Source organism: Frieseomelitta varia, unplaced genomic scaffold (assembly GCF_011392965.1).
Source record: "Frieseomelitta varia isolate USP_RPSP 00005682 unplaced genomic scaffold, Fvar_1.2 scaffold_62, whole genome shotgun sequence".
Lineage (NCBI taxonomy): Eukaryota > Metazoa > Arthropoda > Insecta > Hymenoptera > Apidae > Frieseomelitta > Frieseomelitta varia.
This window is the reverse complement of record NW_025110390.1, coordinates 432,366-449,736: the sequence shown is the minus strand read 5'-3', so window position 1 is coordinate 449,736 and position 17,371 is coordinate 432,366. Positions and strand designations below refer to the sequence as shown.

Genomic DNA, 17,371 nt, shown 5'->3' with positions numbered 1-17,371 from the left:
ATTATCGCATCCTAAAACGTAAGAAAAAAAAGAAGGAGAGAAAAGAAGGGGAAAAACGCTCGGAAATGCCTTTCGCAGAATGGATATACACATGATTTGTATAAAGCCCGATAGGTATAAAACGGGTGTTCACCGTTCTTCTTATATTTTTTTTTTTTTTTTTTTTTTCTCTTTTATTTTGGACGAAGCGGCTATGATTTCGATATTAAACGCGTTCTCCGTTCGCTTGGCCAACACTTGTCGTAAGGGCCCGTTCGGTTCATCCGTGGCGTCGGTTCATTTCGGGGTAGGCAGGTACGATTCGCGCAGAAGCGGTTTACGGCGATAGACCTAAGGCAATCGTTGCGTGTAGCGTAATTTTTGTCTTTTCTTTTTTTTAGGAAATTGTCTTATTCGCGGAGTGGTTCCCGGCACGACACCGACCCGGAGAATCGAGCAATATATACATACATTATATCTCGCGTCTACTATTTCCCTCTTGGTATATCGTTTCGATTTCGTTGCTCTTTCCGTAGGGCCCTTTCTCCACCAGTAAATGAGAGACAAAGAAGAAAACGATTAAAAAAAGAAAAAAAGAAATAAAAACACAACGATCGAAAAAAAAAAAACGAAACAAGAAAAAGAAAGATGGACCGAATTGATCAAGTCAGCAACGCGGTATCTGTCGTACGCCGCATCGTCGAGTATCGCGATCCTTGAATACGCATACACCGCGGTGACGAATATTTTTTTTTTTTCCTCTCTTCGAAACATGAAACGCGTTGCTCATGTATCTGCTCGACCGGTAAAAACCTAGTCCTATGGATAACGTAAAATTACAATTACATTAATAATAATGATCGTTATCACTATTCACGGTAAAGAAAACTTAATACGAAAGAGTTAATCAGTACGCTCGGCAGCGGAGCTAACATCTGGCTCATACGTATCGTTTTCCATACGTATACAATCGATGTTAACTTCCACGATAATTTATTTTTCTTTTTTTTTTTAGATCGCTTTGTAATCACGTCTATTTTTATCATCTTGCATCTCTATGCGTTTCATTTCTTTTTCTTTTTCTTTTTACAAAATATTTCGATAATATTAAGCTCTTTTGCTCGATTCGAACGTCCCCGAGAGGAGCAGCCCACGATCCGCGATATGATCGTCATCACACGAGCTGTGGTAACGAACATTCGAGTCAATTATCCGAAGCAACGGTAGCTAACAACGATACGAACAATTCTCCTAAAATCCTCGCGCGTTCGAATCGTTACTATTATATTAGAATATCCTAAACGTCGATGTGTCGTCGATTTGATTGATCGCCAACCACCGCAGTTTCTCAGACATGTTTGGCCTTTTAGTGACTATGATGATACATGGTGACTACAATCGGAATGGCGCCCGTTGGTCGATCGGTGTTGGTTTGCCTTTTCGTTTGCTGGCTGGTGTCGTCGACACGGACGTGTCCGATGCTCCGGAAGGTTTCCTAGACAGCTTCAAGGATGGCGGCAGTGGAGTGCTCGACCCGCTGGACGGTGTCCTTGTTCTATAGAAAATTCAGCAATTTATATTACAGTGTATTCATATTTGCGATCCATGTGTCGAGTACGATCGACTCGTCAATCGAAATCGTTTCAAACGATCGATTATGCAAAGAAAAAATACGCAGCTTGGTCGATCAGGTACGTATTAACTACCCATTATTGTCCATCTAGGTTTTCTCAGGACGTTACCGCGTGATCGTAATGATACAAGCGACAAAACCAATTATACGTAAACCGAATCAGACCGAAACGATGATTACCTAGCTCGCTTAACGGCCGATGAGGTGTTAGTTGCTGAATTTGTACACATCGAGCTGCTCCTATAGTGTTAAAAAACAAACACGATACTAGATTATTAAATAGATCTAAAGCGGTGCACGGTGAAACACGGCCGTTAATAAGGGCGAAGCTAAATAAATCAAACGAACTAATTGTACGATCAAAGGCAAACGTACGATGCTAAATAAGTTTTGTCTGAATGCTATTGTTCATCATCAAATACTTCAATTTCCGTTGAACGATTGCATTCGTTGAGAGTTTCTATCGTAGACTCGGTTCCAATGGAAGCAATAGTAACTAAAAAAGCAAAGTAACTAAGAATCTTGAATAGGTACAGAAAACAGAAACAGAGAATGAAAACGATACTCCAGTGCGCATGCAAATGACATTCAGTGCAGAAAGAGAAAAACAGAAAGGACGTGACGATGTTAATTAGAGCGGGAAAGAGTTTGGCCATACCCGGTGGAATCGGTAGAAACGGTCGAATAGTTGCTTTGCGTAGAATGAGTAGAAATATTGCTGGTCGTCGATTGTGGGGATTTTATATCTGTGCCCACATACACGGGAATCCTTGAGCGGCTAAACCATCACCAATCAATTAATCAACTTTATCATACACGGAGTATCTATCACGCGTTTTATTTTTTCCCTGACAAATTCTTCCTCGAGACAAATTGAGAATAAAAGCTCGAGTAATTGTAAAACCAAGAGAATGGGAAAATAAAAATAATGAAATCAACTCCACCATCGCCGCGAGCATTGGCTACACAAATAGAAATATGAATTTGGAAGAGTGGTTAGATGATACGAGATATGTATGTACATTGCACCATGATTTATAAACAGTCCACCTTAATAGTACCATATACCACGTGACAAATGAAGCTAAAGCCAATCGTCAAGTTTCATCGACGATTCGATAATCGTTAATTTAGTTTACCTGATCGGTGTGCCGACACCAGTCAGGGTTGGAATGCTCGAAGCTCTATGGATTGTGCCGAACCTAAAAAAATGTTATTAACCAAATTTATGTTAATTTTCGTTAACTGACACGTGAATATCGAATGGTTAATAGGCACGGCTCTAAAATCACGGTTTCTTTTTTCTTTGAACCATTCGCAAATTTCGTTTATCGGTAAACAGATTAAAAAAAAAAAAATAAAACAAGACAAAATGATGAAAAAAAGGGATAAGAAAGAAAAAGAAAAACAAAACGATAAAAGATGGAACAAAATGCCGGGAAAATGAACACCGTATCTTGCACACGACACGTCGATCAACATCACTCCAAGATTACAAGGAATACGAAATGTGAAATAGCTCATAATACATACGATCGTCGTTAATATATATATAGATATATATGTATCTCTACCATGAGAATCGACGATGCGACAAAATCATCTAGATTCGACAAGATGCGAGTTAGTTGGCCGCAGGTAAATTTTCATATCTTTTCATTTTTCAAGTGAACACACTGAGAAACGGAAATTATCGACACGAACCTTGCTGGAACACCACTGGCAGGACTAACCAAGCCGGTAGGTGTTCGTGGCCGTGAACTCGAACCGTTCACCGACAAACGCTTCCCCGAAACGCTATTGTGTCTACTGGATGAGGGAGTATTCCCTGTCGTGCTTATCGCCGTTCTACGTGGAATACGGCTCACATTGGTCGAATCGTCTGAAATGAAATGAATAAAAACATAAAGATAGCATTATAAAAGTAAAGTAGGGGAAAAATTGTTTAACCATGCCGGAGTCACTGGTGACTCGTCGTACCGCGTCGTTTTGAAAACGATGACGCACACAGTGAAGAGCTACATATTTGTGCGAGACGAAAAATGACACCACAGCTCGACAGATGTCCTGGTATTTTCTCATCTCGGTAAAGGTAGAAACAAAGCCAAGCCTAGGAAAAAGGATCCTTGGCTGGCACCAAGAAGTCACGTAGCAACATTTGGTCTCTTAGCAACAGTCAGTCAGTCTTTCACGAGGAGAGAAGCAGTACACATCTCCCAGACTCGTATCATACACGCAATATTTGTATAGTTAGTGAAATACAATCCACCATACAATCATCCTTTTATTACAATAAGCGTGCTAGATGCTGTTTCTGTATAGGAAGTAATAACAGATACTCGCCTGTACGCAATTCATGCAAAAGAAAGGTTTCTAATGCCCACTCAACAAAAATCCAAAAAATTATATGTAATGAATGCAATACTTCGCACATACATATAATTTTTTTATAATTTACCAATCTATTATTTTTTTGTATACATACAACGAAAATCCGAACATAACTCGAAATCTATTACATTGTATTATAGTAACGTCTAGAGCTCAAACAACCATAACTGTGCTCGTACAGTATTGATGAGGGTCTCGAGCTTGAGCCGCTATGTGTTAGTGAAGTATCGGCGTGAGTCAGCAGTGACTCCGGCATGGGTCACTATACTGCGGTACTCGGAAGGTTAATTTGTATCTTAAATTGAATCATAGTCATTATGCACATGTAAATCAACTTGTCGACATTTCTTAACAAGAAGGGTACGAAAGGAAAGATTGTAGAAGTAGTAAATAGTATAAAGTAAATAGTTGCAATACGATGAATATTTTCTTTTGGTGACTGATAATTTTACTAATTTCTAATTTTTTTATGGTGGATAAATTTTTGAACTCTTATGGGTATAATTTACGTTAGTACTAGTTACTTAACGGATATTAAGTTGGAACTATCAAAAAAATATATTCTATCCGGAGTACATGGAAAAACACATAAGGTGCATTAAAAAAATTTGCAGTACGATTACTAAAAAATAAAGTTATTTTCGAATTTAAATCTTAAGATATTAGAAAAATAATCAATAGTATGATCTTCAAAATTTAACGATTATTTTAATAACAAAAAAGAACATATTTAAATGGGGACACACCAAATTGACATTTTATAAGTAGAGTACATAGAAGTGTTGCATGCCGATCTGGCCTCGACGTATGAGGAGCGTTGAGCAGATCGGTGGCTTGCTGTCTTTCAACATTAATGAAAGTCAGCTGGTTCAAGGGAGAGTTGTTTTGGGGTTGGATTGGTATGATAGAGGAATGTATATTGTCGTAAGAGAGCTTGAATTCGTAAATGATAAGATTTGAATGAGTTTGATAGTTGAACCGTGAACTGTCGTACGTCGATGGGTTGCTCTGGAACTTCTGTGCGCAGTGCGCGATTGCCAAAAAACATTAACTATTTTTTATTTTTTTTTATTTAGTCAGGATGTCTTGTCTGCAGTACCTTGGACTTGAAGTGCATGAAGATTGATATTATTAGTTTGTGGATATTTGTGTGGTTTGTTTGCATGATGATGCGAGGTTAGGCTTGCACGAAAAGTTTCAAATAACCTGCAGGTTGCTTGATACGATTTTGGTTCGGGTTGTTCATCAGGTTATTGCGTGTTTAGGTAATTTGACCTTGATCTTTGAGTGGTATGTTTTCGACTTGATAGTTCCCTGATGAGGGGGTTTTTGATGGTTGTTGTAGGCTCCAGATAGTGAGTTTTGAATATTTACTGCTTGATCGTGGGGATGTTGGCTAATTGATGGAGCTGTGCTACGGTTGTGTCCCTCTGTTTATTGATAATAATTCTAAAGAATTTGTTTTGTATGATTTGTATTTTATTGATGTGTGTTTTGGCAGCAGAGGTCCAGATTTGATATCCATATGTAATTATTGATCTTATGCATGTTAGGTACAGTAAGTCTATCTATTTTCCTTGTGCGTTAGTCTTATATAGCTGATTCTATGGTTACGGAGGGATTAGGGAGATATGCTAGTTGCTTAGAGATGTGAGCGAGGTCGGTCTCAGAAAGTTGCACTTTCTAATGGTTTTCCCCTAATGTGTCCCTCGCAATATATCTTGGATTTATGGATGTCGTAGAAAAGTTGCGATAAAGATATTTACCGAGTTTTAGAATTGAGAGTCGAGCATGACTACAACAATGAAATAAAAGTAAAGGAAAAACACGAAGTACGGTCAAGGGAAATCCATGGAAAAAATGGTGAATCTGAAAGTTTTATTCTTAACTCGATGAATTTATTTTTCGCATCTCATTTTCGAGTTTGTTTGTGATGGGGAGCATTGCAATGAAACTTACCGAGCCTTGGAATTGGTAGTCCGGTGTGACTACAATAGAAGATGCAAGATAACGAAGGACATGAAATATGGTTACGGGAGATCCCTGCCGTCGAGAAATTGGAAATTATAAAATTACTTTTCCTGGCTCGATGGGTTTGTCTTTCACAGTGCGAACCCTACCTCCATTGTGTTCGGTAAGGCAGAACAAGAGGTATACACTACGCAATTTTTTTCATGCCGAAATTGTAAGAGACCGAAACATAATCCTGAAAATTCGGTAAATTTTCGATTTTATGTTAGATATCATTTGAAAATTGTAAGAGATAAAAAAAAATTACTCCTTTTAATTAAGACTATATATCTTATGGTAAAAGATTTTTCAATCGTTTATATAAATAAAAAAATTGCAAATAAAAATATTAATAATAATACTTTTTTGTAAAATTCATCTTTTCGCGTGAAATCCAGTAATCTTTAAATGACTATGAAATGGCATAAGTTTTCTTTTACATACACACTCTGTGTGCCTTTGTGTTCGACATTCGAGGTACTCTTTTGGATTTTCAAATATTTATTTTGAAGTAGTGTGGAACATATATTGAGAAAGTAATTTATAGAGGATGATCTGTAATTCTCAGTTCAAGTCAAATCAGGAAAATTTTATGGCTAAAAATAAGAGAAAAATTAGGAATAACATAATTTCTTTGGAAGCATAATTTTCAAGAGAAGTATATTCAAGTATTAATGATTAACGAAGTCTCCATTATACGTCGCTATTGCGATTGCTTTTGTACAATTGTTTCTGCGCATACGAAAGATATATCCATCGAAGTGTTATAAATATTATGTCTATTGTTTTATTTAGCATCGACAACGAGAATATATTAACATTTGTAGCGAATGATACTTTATATATGTATGGAAAAAATTTGTTTGAAAATTTCCCGATTTTGTGATATTATTATTATATAGAATAATGTTATCAAATTACAATTTCTTACATATAATTAACTTTTGTGATCAAAGTACATATTCGAGAAATATCGAGATCTTTACTTGTCTCGTATGCTGAAAAATTGAAGCATGTTTCGTCGCGTCCAAGCAATAGTCGCTAGTGCTGAAAACTAGACACACTATTGATCGAATGCGTAAAAGCATTTTAGGTGTATCTTCGACCTATGCAACTTTTTACAAAAAGAATATTTTTTTCTTTATACATGCGCTTCATTCTATTGTATATGATAATCATGCTATTATATGACATGCGTATAATGAATTTTTACGTTTTAAATATTTATTTGAACAGTTTTCCATCGCCATTAAGAGTAATTCATAATATTTATATGTATTTTCACAACTGTCTATACTAGAATTATTATTATTATAGCTGTTCATTTTCAGTCTAAAATTATTATTATTATTATTATTATCTTTGCGTCCTCATTCACTTCTTAAGAAGATAAAAGAAAAATTCGTAATTTATAGTTAAAAATAAAAAGTTCCAATAAAGATATCTTAGAGTTTTCTTCTTTTTCTTTATCTTCTTTCATCTAATATGTTTACTTATTACTCTAATACGTTATGTTTATACCGTATAATGAAAGACAAAACGATATCATGTAAATTACTTTTTTAAAAAACTGTTCGTTATTCAATGATATATATGATCTGAAATCCAGAAGTTTTTCGACTGAAGCATTTACCAATACAACAAAGTTGGTATATAAAAAAAATATTGTGTTATTTCATAGTTATTTAAATTGCCGATAAAAAAGGTTTTTGTCACAAAACTTTTCTTAACATAAAATAATATCATAATATAAAATTAAAAATTTGCCAAATTTTCAAAGTTCCACTTCTTAGAGTGAATTTTGGCAGGAAAAAAATTGCGCATACCTCGATATGTTTTACTTACCCCAAAGTTTCGTAATTTTTTGAATCGCCGGATAGATGTTCCTTTATAAATATATTTGGTATATACTATACTTTTTAGTATATTTAATTTTGTAATATGTAAGTATATTTCTGAATAAAAATTCTTATCTAGACCGATAAAAAATAGACATAGTCCAATTTTGTCATCTGCAATCTAAATTAGGAAACCAATGTCTTAGAATCCATTAGCACTATTTTAATACTATAAATATGTTCTGGATTTCCTCAAGAGATCCAATATAAATTAATTTTTCTTATTATAAGAAAAAAAAATAACAAGAAATATATATTTATATATATATATTAGTATATTTATATATATTATATATATATATAGATAGTATATATTTATATATCATCGATATTTGATAATTACTTACCAGTGCTATCTAACGACTGCGAGGAACCGTAACGGCTCGGTGGTTTGCTTCCTTGTCTGGACGCAGGCCTACTTCCGGGTCTACTTGTTGGTCTGGACGTCGGTCTCGAAGTTGGCCTACTGGATGGTCGACTACCACCTGCAGCGAGTCAACGATAAACATAAAATTTTGTCTGAAAAGATAGGCTGAAAAATAGAGGATATAAATATTCGATAGAATCGTTTACCCGGTGTGACGGAGCTTCTGTAAGGTGTACTCGTTTTTCTAGCAGAGCCAAGCTTGAAGGAACTTTCGTTGTCGCTCAAGCTGTCTGGTGTGCCGGCGCTTAGCGAGGAGCGCGATGCTCGCGATTGTCCCATGGGAACGCTGCGAGCGCTGCGTTCTCTCACCTACACGACAGAAAGCTCGTTTTGGATAAACGAACACAGATGGGGGGAAATTAAACGGAAAGATACGTTCTACCAGAGGAGGCAATTACGTACGCGGTAGAAACAAAGAGGCAAACAAACAAACAGACAAACAGCAAGAATCGTTTGAACCGGTCGACGCGCGAATGCGACGCGCCGATACTGTTAGTTAAAAGCGATACGTATCAAATCACGAGACGGAAGGAAGCAGATATTCGAACGATGAAAGATAAACATCTCTGGATTTCCTTCCGCCGCGTATATTTCAGTGATATCGCGTAGAAATCTGGTTGTTTCTTTCCGCGGTGCTGCTCGGTCGTTCGTTTACAACCTTTTCAACGCCACCGGTGTGAAATAGAAACCGATCGATTGAAGAAACAAGTACAGAAAAAAGGAAAGAAAAAAAAAAAAAACAAAACAAAAAGACCAGTGAAAAAAAAATAGAGACTACCATGATAGTTCGAGAGAGATAAAGAGCGACTCTTTATGTCTAACGAAAAAAAAGATTCATGCAAACTTACCAAAGGAAGTTGGGACAGATAGAGTAGCTTATGATGATTCGAAGTATCTCCGATCAACGCCACTATGCACGCATCAATACAGCAATACAGGAGATCGTTATGCACATATTCGCCTATACATACACAGTAGTTCACCGTGTCCGCGAAACGCGTCCGCCGCGCGAGAAAAAATTCGTTCGTTCTGCAACGTTTGGAATCCTCGACGTTCGAGCCAAAGGAAAATGGACAGAAATTCTAAGCGGATGAATTGTAAGAAAAATCAAGGATACTGATCGTTTGCAAGATGAACTGAATGAATTCCCGGTTCGTCCTACGAGGGAGGGGAAATCATTTAAGAGGCATTCAATTTAAAAAAAAATCAGACACGGCAAATCAGGCTGACGAACGTGGAAACAAAACGAAAGGCATTATAAAAAAAAAAAAAAAAGAAAAATAACCCCCGTGAGCTACTGGCGAACTCAAAACGTAATTGCGTTTTACGCGTTCAATGAGATACGAAGAGACACATGTTCTTTCGAGTGCCGTCCATGGCTAAGTGCCATGAAAAATACGATCGTCGATCTAAACTACCAGTTCTACCACATGCATATATGATATATCCCGTTAAAGCTACGATGCCATGAATCGAAGGGGATGTTTCTCGCGTACGTGTACGCGCGCATCGTCATGAGACTGACATATACGATACGGGAATGCTGAGAGCAGCGATAGCGGAAGTAGCAACGCAAATTAAAAAAAAAAAAAAAGAAGAAATATTTGTATATGTATAAAACACAAGATACAGAGATGAAGAATTGGTATTGGGATCGCGAGATCAGTCACGATATAGTCAGGCGCTGAAATCGTGAACGAAGCGTTCCTCCTATCGGCTGTCACACGATGTTGAGGACCGTAATAAGCGCACTCGAGTGTGTGTGTGTGTGTGAGAGAGAGAGACAGAGAAAGAGAGACAAATCACCTTCACTCAAAAAAAGAAAAAAAAAAAGGAAGTAAAGAGAAAGAAACAGAAAACAGAGAGTACACCGAGGAATTCGATAGAAAATATAAAATAAAACGATTAAAATCAATTGTATCGGATAATACAATATGTGTCACACCACTGACAGCAGAAATTAAAACAGAATTTTCTTATTTACCCAATGATAAGAGGGAGCGTGCATGTGGAGGGGATACGAGCACGGAAGGTCCTCCTTTTGCCTCAAACTCTCAAAAATCGGCGTCAGCTGGTTCATAAACTCCTCCGCTACACCATAAACGAATAGTTTAGGAATACACCGATCGTTAAATAGCGAGAGCACCGTTTTCTCTCACGTTTGTCTGCTGATCGAAGCGAATATCGGATCTTTCGACAGATCTTTTACGAATTCTTTGTAGCTTCTTTCGTATATATGTATATTATTCGATTTTAATTTTTAATGTAATTTCTCGATCGAAAGTTCTATATTCGCTCTATCACGTAAACAATTCTAGTCGAGGAGATTACGGGCGATGACGAGTACGTCGTTGAAATCGACGACAAACGATGTCGGATTCCAATGATTCGACGTACAAACTCTGACAGAGACAGAGAGATAGAAAATAAAAGAGTCGAAAAAAAAAAAGAAAAAAATAGAATAATAGAATCTCGTGAAATCGCATCTCCTGAGGTGAGGTACTCTGTATTTCCTCGGCGAAATGAAGCGCCAAGGATTCACATAACCGGTTCAATGCCGATTTCGAGGGCGTAACAGCGTGGCTAGGGCCAAGAAATATTTTTGGGGGCTTCGTGGGCTGAAAAACAAAAAGGAATTCCGGAATCGAACCAATCGAGGAACGGGAATGATTAAAAGCGGTCACCTCAAGGTGCAACTGGCTGAGCTAAGGTAGCCGTAGGTGCAATGATTGCTACCATTTCGTAAGCTGACATGCTCGCATGCGAGAATAAAAAGTAAACGAGTCCAGAGGATTGGAAAGAAAAACTATAGTTCCTAATTTTCTCGAGTCAGGTGGTATAATACTTACCCTAAATTACAGCAGAACCATCGATCGAGTTTACCCGTACAAAGACTAGAGAGAAAGATGACCGGGGGAAAGCCAAGGCAAGGCAAGGCAAGGTAAGTCAAGTCAAGTCAAGTCAAATCAAGAAACAGAGAGACGACAACAGGAGGAGAATCTACAATGCGTGCGATCGTTGCGATCGATATCGAACCAAGGAAATCCCGACAACATCATTTCCCCGTGGAGCATCGATCGGCTTTTTGGGCGGCTGAACAAATCAACGAACGATCCAGCGGTCCAGTTTGCGTATATTTTCTCAAACCATCCTCGAAAAGTGAAACTCGAGTACGCGGCTCGATGAAAGTAAAAGAAGTATACGAGTAGTCGGGCCTCGTTCACGCAGCTGCTGCGGGTTTCGAGTGCACGAATGCCGATTAGCAAGTAACAAGGGAGCAACCTACGTTGAAAGTAGGAGTTGTACGTCCACGTTTTTTTAACAATGAAATGATTAGTTGCCTCGGCACGTGTGTACTGGTTTTCGCATGTCTACGCGAAGGAGGCCTCAATGCTCCTGGATTGATCTCGCACCGCGAGACTTCGAGAACTCGTCAAAGGTGCGAAATTCAAACGAAATCGAATGACATTCGCAGTTTGGCAGCTCTCGACGATCGCGATCTGGATGATCGATCGTAGGAACGAGAGAATGGTGACACACACACGTTACCTTGGTGATGGGTCCGGCATTAGCGGATGAGATTGGCGTGCGCTGCAACGTCGAGGTTGGGCTTGGCTTCGATCTGAACGCCGTCATAGTCTGGCTAACGCCGTCCGCCAATATGAATTGCTCTCGCAGCTCGATATTCGTTCTTCCCTTGGCTACAGTGTGTTGCGTGCACGCAAGTTAGAAGGAAGGCGTTACAGGACGTACCGCAGGGTATTGAGAAAATGGGGCCATAGTACAAAGAATAGTAATTTTTTTTTTTTTTTTTTTTTTTTTTTAAAAAAAAAAAAAGAAAAAAAAAAAAAGAGAAAAGGGAAGAGAAAGAGAAATAGAAAAAGAAAGAAGAGAAAACGAGCGTAGAGAGAGGTAAGAATATATATAGAGCAGATAATTAACGGGTAGCCAAGAAATAATAGAGGAAACATAGTATAAATCAGATCACAGATATATGAAAAGTATGTTAAGCGATCAGATATACGCAGGTAAGGGCATAGTTTACAGCGGCGTTATCGAGTAATCATGCGCGTTATCAACAGTGATAGATTAAAGAGTCGATTTGATCGAGTTTTATCGTCGTGAGATGTTTGAGGTGTCGTGCATATAGAAAGTTAGAGTATAAAATAAGAAAATAGAGAATATATATATATATGTGTGTGTGTGTGTGTGTGTGTGTTGTAGCGGTAATAGCGAGAGTAAATAGTATTAGCGATAATAGCAATAGTAGTATCATTTCAAAGGCAATGATAGCGGCGCACGCGCGGTATGTTGGTGTGCGAGTGTATGGTGGAACAAAAAAGAAAAAAATACAGTGTATTATAGAATATTCGTTCGGCGATAATTGAAAGGTAAAAAATATATAATTTAAAAAATGATAATTATTATTCGATAAAAGAATAAAAGTTAGATGGATATTGTGATCGCAATAAGACTCGAAGGGTATTGTTGAAACCGCTTTGATTTCATATTGATCGAATTATGATTCCCCGTTATTTGAGTATAATTCCCCGTTAATTATGCTGTTAAAAGAATTCAAATGGCTGATGGAATAGCATGCGAGTTGTGTCCACGTCGAAAATCAACTATCTTATTAATTTCAGAGAGCACGGAAATAGTCAAAATTAATTTATCTTCGATTCAAATCTAATTAGAGATCCCATAAATAAGCTGAATTTTGACGGCGACACTAGTCGAAGTAAGGAATAAATGAGATGTCTCGATATTCGCGGGTAAATTTTTGTCGAATAGAAAGAAATGGATACGATATTTAAAAAATAGATTTCGTCATTACAGCGTGTAAATGAAAGGAGGAAGATGATCGAGAAAGGTAAAACGGTTCTATCTCGACGGAGTAGTTGTACGCGGACGCGGTTTATAGTTTTCTGTTAGAATGACTTGAAAAATCAGAACTCCGTGTTACATGCCAGTTTAATACACACACGAAATCTTCTGCTCGACAAATAAATGCGAAAACCAACTAAACAACAGAACTGAAACACGTTGCGAAAAAGCAAACATATGTACACGTACAAAACACGTACCATGCAGGATGTTCATTTCGTGGTCAGTACGATCACCGAGTTATATTTTTGAAAATGTTCTACTTTTTAAGGTATAAAACAAAATGTAGGGAAGAGAGTACATTTTTTTCCAAGAAGAAAACAATGTACGGACCACGAATTGAAATTATTCCCATATAAAAAGATTCTCACCGAGCGGACACCAACCCTCATGTTGTTCCGGTTTGTTAGGGTCCGGTATCGGCATTAGAAAAACTTAACGAGTTAATTACGATTTAAGGATTTTAGTCGGTCCGTTTCTTTTTCTTTTCTTTTTTTTTTTTTTTTTTTTTAATATAAAATAAACGAGGGCATGCAATATTAAATAAACTAAATGCGTAATTTAAAAATTTACACGTAATGAAATCGGGGAGAAAAAACGTCGATAAAATTGTGCGCAATAAAAGACAAAATGAACCAATGAAACAAGATGGAATGTTGTTATTCTGTTCGTTAAATTGTTAGGTCGGATTGGCAGAGGATGATTCGACTGACGTTAGTTACATACTAATGACAAGCGATACGAATCTCTCCTAAAGTTACCAAGATATATTATGATTGCAATAGCAATCAACCGAACGATCGAGTCCCACGAACTTGCTTTGCAAAACATATTACAACAAAATAGCTAATCGGGCAAAATTTTTAACAATAAAAGGAAAACAGAACTGAATATTAATGTAATTCGTGGGACAAAGATTCATTCGTGACAGTTAGTGATTAAGCTAACATGAAAACCTAGCCAATACACAGGTAAATATTATGCGAAGCGGAGGTCGCATATAACGAGCACACGCTTTCTTCTTCTGCTCATATAAATGGTATTAAAAAAATTCATCTAGTGTCGGTTAATGATTAGTCACGCTCACATTTTGTACCTCAGGAGCTGAGATCGTACACGTATATTAAATGTAGGATGAGTACACATAGCATCAACAAAAATGCGACACAATGAAGAGAAATGAGTGATCACGCGGGAAGAGTCGATGAGAGGATTCGTTAGTGAGACAATTTGATGAATGAAATTTTTTTGGATGCAGCTGTTACACGATCTTTTCCTTTTTCTTTTTTTAATCAATGAACGCGCGTACAATCAAATATTTATTCCCTAAGCAAGGAAAAGTGCTCGAGTTTAATTTTTCCTGTTTTTAGTTTGAAATTTTTAGCATGGATATAAAACAGAAATACAATGAAACTCAAAGTAAGAAGCACAGAATGTTAATAAATATATTTCAAACAAAATTAATTAAATCCCATGTGTGTTTAATCGGTAAAAAAACATAAACGTGTTTAGCTGCCTCTTTTGGATGGGGGTAAAGGGCTAGGAAATAGTGAAATTTTATTTTTAATTGAGAAAACCGGTCTATTTATGTCGCGTTCAGAGGTAGATAGGAACGAAACGAAATAATCGTAGGAAATTTTGTAAAGATTCGTTGTTATAACAAAAAAAAAGTCATTCTAAATTAGGCCAAGTTCGTGTTTATCGATTCCGACGGCATAATTCGGCGGTAACGGAATAGATAAAAAGAAAAATAGATAAATTAAATGAGAGAAACACTCACCGCGGCATGGATCATTTTTTAATAGAAATTCGTCCAGTGCTACCCATCCACCACCGACTCGAACCATCACGGTCGATCGTAGAATTCGTACCAAACGCAATTTTTGACTATCGCCGAACTAAAAGACAAATAAATTGTCATCGTAAATGACTACGAATTTTGAAGTCTCAGCAATTTTAAAACAGAAAACAATTTCAGATAAATACCCTATATTTCCCTTCACCAACTTGGAACACACGGAATTTTTGACGACAAGTACAAAGCATCACCAATCGTTTTACTTCGTCATGGATCTTGTCAGTGTCGTTGTACGTTTTGCGTTCTTCCCAGTCTGGTCTTAAGGCCGCGATAAACTCCTTCCAATCTATTAATCCTTCACCGTGGCGATCGAATAAGTCTGCGACTGCTCCCATTTCCAGTCGTGAAGTCTCGAATTCTATACAAGATTAAATTTATGATGTTCTGTTGCGAAAAGAGTTCAAATGAGCTAAAGAAAGAGAGACTTACTGGTATTCATGATTCCTTGAATGAAGTCCTCACGTGGAATCAGGCCGTCGTTATTTTTATCCATCTTCCTAAAAAGATCTGTCAGCCTGGACTTTTTATGATTCATGAATTTCAGGAACTGTAGTAATGAAACAATATCGGTTAGATTGAGTGGAAAATAAATAAATAAATAAATAACAATGCCCCTGTTTCATGTACTCACCCTCTTGCGCCAATCCTCCCAGCTGAAATTTGCAACACGGTCCAGTTCTTGGATATAGTTATATTTATCTTGCAGGCGACGTTGACGTTCCCATGCTAACATCCAAACGTGTCTCCACCTGTCCCACAACAGTTTCACTCTCGGACTACGGAATTCCGGCTCGGCACCCTTGCTATATGAGTACAAAATAACATGTCAACATTTCCGTTCTTCATCGTGAATTAAATAAACATGGTACGAGAGGCAAAGGAAGCTTATGAATGACAAAATATGTAAATCATCGAAAACGACCTTTATAAATCTCCACAGTGATTAATGGAAACTTAATAAATGAAAAAGAAAGATGAGAGAAAAGAGTGAAAAGAAACGAAAGAATAAACGAGGAAGAATCGTTTATCCTGACGAGATCGACAGGATCGATAAAACTGCAAAATAAATGGAAAAGTGTGTTAAGGGTTAAAAACAAAGTAAAGCTCGGACGATTAAAAAGAATCGAAGTAACGGTAGGTGTGACGAACCTTCCTTTGGGTGGGAACCGTGGGCCTATGTGCGGCAACAAATCGGGCGTTCTCTCACGGCCTGGGCTGGCTCGGCTAAACAGGAACATGCGTCACATCACTTGATACTTTTCTACCTAATACACGCGTTCTCGTGCACCGATCGCTTAAACCCATTTCAGCGACCGATCGTCGAGTTTCCTTGTGACGAGCAAACGAAAGAAAAGGGGAAGGAAAAAGGAAGAATAGGCCACATACAAAACAAACATTACTCGTATACAAAACAAAAAACGATAATATGAAGTATTCGCTTCATAATAAGGTTTATTTATAAGGCGACCTATTCTCCGTACTTGTAAAATAAACGCCTTGGATACGCTTCAAGTGTTCGTACTCGTGTTTCCTTAGATTTAAAGATATTCTATCACATACCATGCTACTACCTTGAAACAAACCGATCAGACTTTAACAACCCGTTAATTTTACTCGTAAACGCACCTTTTTGTTGAATCCAGCTGTCCTCGTAAACCTCCTGATCCGTACTTGGATTGTTATCGAAAATCATTTTACGTATATATAGTAAAAAAAAAGTAAAAAAAAAAAAAAAAGAATGGAATTGGAAGAAATGAGACTCAAACGCAACTCATGCACGGTCAAGTATAATTTCCAAACGACAAAGCGCAAACGAAAACAAAAAAAAAAAAAAAAGAGAGAGTACTTTTCAAATATTTAAATTAATATCGAGAAGCAGATAGGCGAATCTGATTTACTTCGTCTACCTCGAACGAACGATGAATTTTGATGAGCGCGATCCTTGGCGATTTTGACATTTGAACTGACCAAGAAAATTGGGAGCAGAAAACAAAAGATAAATGAAAAGAAATGAACGTACGTTGGTGCAGGCGACTTAGCCTTCGTTATTTTCATCGTGTCTTTCCCGGATTTAATCTGTCTGGCTTTGCAGACACGATCGACCTCGTTCTGTCTTCGACTGGTGTTCTCCATAAATTCTCTATGATCCGCAATGAGCATTTCTAGAGTAGCTTTATCGTCTGGTAGAGGTTCAGCTTCAAGAGCATTCAGAGTGTTCTCCAAACCTTCTAGCCATGATAGCAGTTCTTCCAGGAGATTATCAAGGTCCTGAAAAGTAGAACAATAAATAA

General features: G+C 37.4%; 1 protein-coding gene across 28 annotated transcripts in view; it reads right to left on the bottom strand.

Moving 5' to 3' along the window:
• Positions 1-146: 146 nt before the first annotated feature.
• LOC122534608 (dystonin) overlaps positions 147-17,371 on the bottom strand; it is a 57,277-nt gene continuing 40,052 nt past the window's right edge. For 16 of the 28 annotated variants that reach the window (XM_043665395.1, XM_043665400.1, XM_043665416.1 and 13 more), the window contains 14 exons: positions 17,101-17,348; positions 16,230-16,304; positions 15,712-15,883; positions 15,510-15,627; positions 15,209-15,438; positions 15,003-15,120; positions 11,888-12,039; positions 8,485-8,647; positions 8,259-8,396; positions 3,317-3,494; positions 2,752-2,814; positions 2,271-2,390; positions 1,793-1,852; positions 147-1,534 (listed from right to left, as the gene is read on the bottom strand). In XM_043665395.1, coding sequence (XP_043521330.1) covers positions 1,372-1,534; positions 1,793-1,852; positions 2,271-2,390; positions 2,752-2,814; positions 3,317-3,494; positions 8,259-8,396; positions 8,485-8,647; positions 11,888-12,039; positions 15,003-15,120; positions 15,209-15,438; positions 15,510-15,627; positions 15,712-15,883; positions 16,230-16,304; positions 17,101-17,348 — 1,998 coding nt within the window. In that variant the 3' untranslated portion in view covers positions 147-1,371. Of the gene's footprint in view, positions 1,535-1,792; positions 1,853-2,270; positions 2,391-2,751; positions 2,815-3,316; positions 3,495-8,258; positions 8,397-8,484; positions 8,648-9,186; positions 9,249-10,322; positions 10,430-11,887; positions 12,040-13,167; positions 13,657-15,002; positions 15,121-15,208; positions 15,439-15,509; positions 15,628-15,711; positions 15,884-16,229; positions 16,305-17,100; positions 17,349-17,371 lie in introns of those variants that run through there. The other 12 variants (XM_043665401.1, XM_043665402.1, XM_043665424.1 and 9 more) reach the window with 10 other exon arrangements.